Source organism: Chrysochloris asiatica, unplaced genomic scaffold (genome assembly GCF_000296735.1).
Source record: "Chrysochloris asiatica unplaced genomic scaffold, ChrAsi1.0 scaffold00007, whole genome shotgun sequence".
Lineage (NCBI taxonomy): Eukaryota > Metazoa > Chordata > Mammalia > Afrosoricida > Chrysochloridae > Chrysochloris > Chrysochloris asiatica.
In genome coordinates, this window is record NW_006408525.1 from 2,999,303 (window position 1) to 3,002,725 (window position 3,423).

The 3,423-nt window shown below is 41.0% G+C and overlaps 1 protein-coding gene across 1 annotated transcript; it reads left to right on the forward strand.

Annotated features, from left to right (window-relative positions):
- Window positions 1-722: 722 nt before the first annotated feature.
- CCL11 (chemokine (C-C motif) ligand 11) lies at window positions 723-2,813 on the forward strand. The gene is made up of 3 exons (XM_006833613.1): window positions 723-798; window positions 2,067-2,178; window positions 2,684-2,813. The coding sequence occupies exons 1-3, from the start codon at window positions 723-725 to the stop codon at window positions 2,811-2,813; spliced, it is 318 nt and encodes a 105-aa protein (XP_006833676.1).
- The last annotated feature ends 610 nt before the right edge of the window (window positions 2,814-3,423 follow it).

The following is a 3,423-nucleotide window of genomic DNA, read 5'->3' on the forward strand; positions in this document are numbered from 1 at the left end:
AAGTCGACAATCTCAGAAACTCTTAGAGGGCGTCTGTGAGTTGGCACCGACTCAATGGCAGTGGGTTTGGTTTATTGAGTTTGGAATCTTTACAAGGACAAGATCACCAGGTCTTTTCCCCACAGAGCAGTGAATTCAAACCGTACAACTTTCAGATTTAGCAACTGCAATTTCTGGAGCCCCAGAGGCCTCGTAATTCCCTGAGCTGCTGGGGTCTCTGTACACCTGGGTAGGTGCCTAGCAGATGTTTTTTTTGTTCTCCTTCTAGACCTCCAAGTCTGGCCGCATAAATACTGAGGAACTTTCATAGATCTCATCCCTACTATGCCCTTGGCTTCCTTTCTTCTCTCCCCCTGTACAGATGTCCTATTTCAGAGAAATCATATGTGTATTTGTGTATTTGTGCTCAGTGATTTCAGAACCACACAGTCTTTATTCTCCTGCTAATATCCTCAGAATTTATAAGAAGTGTGCCAAGTCCTAATTCATTGCTTGCTTCTCTCAGATTCTATTACATTCCTAGGAGCTGAAATTTGCACAATAAACTCAGGATCTCTCTGCTTTCCTGATTATGATGCTGTTCAGGCAAAGGTCACTTTGGGGGCATCCCACCCTCTCTGCTGCCTATAAAAGGCAGGCAGAGCAGCCAGAGGAGCAGAGAGGCTGAGAACAACCCAGAGTCACCAACTCTCCTGTTGATGCTCACCTCCTCACCTTCTGACATGAAGGTCTCCACAGAGCTCTTCTGCCTGCTGCTCATAGCAGCCACCTTCAGCAACCAGGTATTTACTCAGCCAGGTAAGCTACTCCCACCCCCAAGCAAGACTCTTCAGACTCTTTGTTGCAACCCTGCAATTTAAAGATGGGTAGACAGATTTCATAAATGAATAAGGAAAGTTCTAGCCTCACATCCAGTCAGTGAAAGAAACAAGAACTAACCGCCCAGATCACCAAAACCTGTTCTGAGATGAGTTTTGAGAGAGATGCTAAATGCATCCTTGATCTAGTTGTCCTTGCTCGGTTTAGGGTGGACACACAAAAGAAAGACCTTCTCTTGCTATGGGTATGTGAGCATTTTTGGTAGTGGTGGAGGAAAGAAATAATTTCATTAGCTGGAGACTCAGAAGTTTTGTTAGACACTAAACCAGCTTATAGAAACAGTGGTTGGAGAGAGGGGATGAGGTTCCCATGGGAATCTCTTGAGGTGACATATTTTAACTCTCATACCCTTGGGAGAACTATCTAGGTGCTTTAACTAGAATTCATCTTTCCATCCTCTAATGGCCTAGACATATTGAGTGCATTTGTCAGAATAACCGAGCCTAGTATGTGCTGTGATCACAAACAAGTCAACATTGTCACTGGCTTAAAATAACAAAGATTAATTTCTCACTCACGCTAAATATCTATGATGTATTCACTAGTGGTTTTGCTTTTTATCTTTCATAGGCAGGGTTATAAATTGATGGAGTAACCACCTCCAGAATATGGCTGACTAAAAATGAGGCTTTCTGCTCTTGAAAAGATTTATAGCCTTGGAATCCCTCCTTATACAGGGTTGCTATGAGTTGGAACTGACTCAATGGCACTTAATGCCAACAACAAATGTGACAAAGAATAAAAAAGCTCTGGGGGGACTTGCACTAGTAAATATATGTGTTCCTTTCTCTTTCATTTTGTTTGTTTGTTTGCTTGTTTTTTGGGGGGTCAAAACTAGTTATATGGCTCCAACCAACCAACCAAAGAAATGTAATTCTACCATGTGCTTAAAATGCATCCCACTGGGGCTATTCAGTGAATACTACTATTATCATCACATAGCCATTCCTAATGCTGCATTGACCAAGTTTTTTCCATGTCCTTGTCAGCGCTGATATACTTCCACCCACTGCTGAGGATGCCAAGCCACGGGCAGGAGCACACCTTCAGAGCTCATTATTCCTCCTCCTCTTACATCCCCTCGCCTTCTTCTAGTTGCCCTTCCTGCCTTCCTAAGTTGTGCTTTAAAATATCTACCATGCATTAATGATTAATCTTTTCTGTTCACTCTCCCTTCCCAAACTCAGCTTCTGTTCCAACTGTCTGCTGCTTCACTTTGACCAGTAAGAAGATCTCTGTGCACAGATTGGCTAACTACATAAGAATCACCAGCAGCAAGTGTCCCCTGAGAGCTGTGATGTGAGTAGAAAAAAGCCCCTCTCTCCAGCCCCCAAATTCATTTCTAGAGGACAGAGGTCAGGAACTGGATCAGATTTACAGACTCACAGACTCAGTGAGTTTGACCTCTATAATCCAATTGATGTTTCGTTTTTGTTTTTTAACCTGTGGATTATATTTTATTCCAGAAGTATTTTTGTCTTATTCCATGTTGTCTACAATACTCTTTATTTCTTACATAACCAGAGAACACCCATCGCAAAGTGTTAGATTTATTTTCAATACCTTGTGCAATTATGACAATTGATGAATTTATCAATATGAATATTTAATTCCCAGTTCTCTACTTAGCAACTTGTTCAGGTCTTAACAGTTCACTCAAATTAAAAGCAAGGATGGCTTTACTGAGTCTCATCCTTCCCATGGGAACCCCTTCATCACCTGGAAATGGTTCTGGAAGATTTAAGGTCAAGTGGGAAGAACCCTAAAAGAGAATCCTCCTAACTGTGCCCTCTCTCCCCTACAGCTTCAAGACCAAATTGGCAAACAAATTTTGTGCTGATCCTAAGGAGAAATGGGTTCAAGATGCCATGAAGCACCTGGATGAAAATTCTCAAAGATCAATCCATAAGGCAAACTCATTGCCGTCAAGTTGATTCTGCCTCCTGGTGATCCCAGGTGTATTAACGCAGAACTGCACTTTATAGGGTTTTCAATGCTGTTATCTTACAGACCTATCTTCTGCTTCAAAGCCATCAATGTCCATTGCTTCTGAAACCAAACCAAAGTCTGAGAAATGCTTGATTCACTTCTCCTGTCCTTCCTAATATGTACTGAGATCATTTCATCATCATCCCAAAATGGATGGGTTTTATTAATAATTTAGAATGTGTATTGCATTTAAATTTAAATTATTGAAGTTGTAAAACTTAACTACCACAACTCTCCAGTGTTTTTAAAACATAAATCTTTAGACAGTTTGTTTCTCTTCCATAAATCCAGATTCAATTCTCTGGAAAATGTGGGCATTGTTACTCCTCTCTTCTCTGGAATCTTGTAAGGATCCTCCAAGGATCATCAAGATGTATTTTTAAGAAGATGTTCCTGCAAACCAAATGTGTGCCTGGGGTTGTTAATGGAATGAACTGTTATTTTTGGAAGGATCTCTATAACTTTAATAAAGTCAGTAGTTGTATTTTCTTACGAGTAATTAACATGGAACTGGGTAAAAAAAGATGGCAGTGGGGGTTGAGAGGTACGATGGTT

What these genes read in the sequence shown, in the direction of transcription:
- CCL11 (XM_006833613.1), top strand. Translation starts at nt 723, where the DNA reads ATGAAGGTCTCCACAGAGCTCTTCTGCCTGCTGCTCATAGCAGCCACC. An exon ending in CCAGGTATTTACTCAGCCAG is followed by an intron (nt 799 to 2,066) that starts GTAAGCTACTCC and finishes TCCCAAACTCAG; the next exon opens with CTTCTGTTCCAACTGTCTGC. An exon ending in TGTCCCCTGAGAGCTGTGAT is followed by an intron (nt 2,179 to 2,683) that starts GTGAGTAGAAAA and finishes TCTCCCCTACAG; the next exon opens with CTTCAAGACCAAATTGGCAA.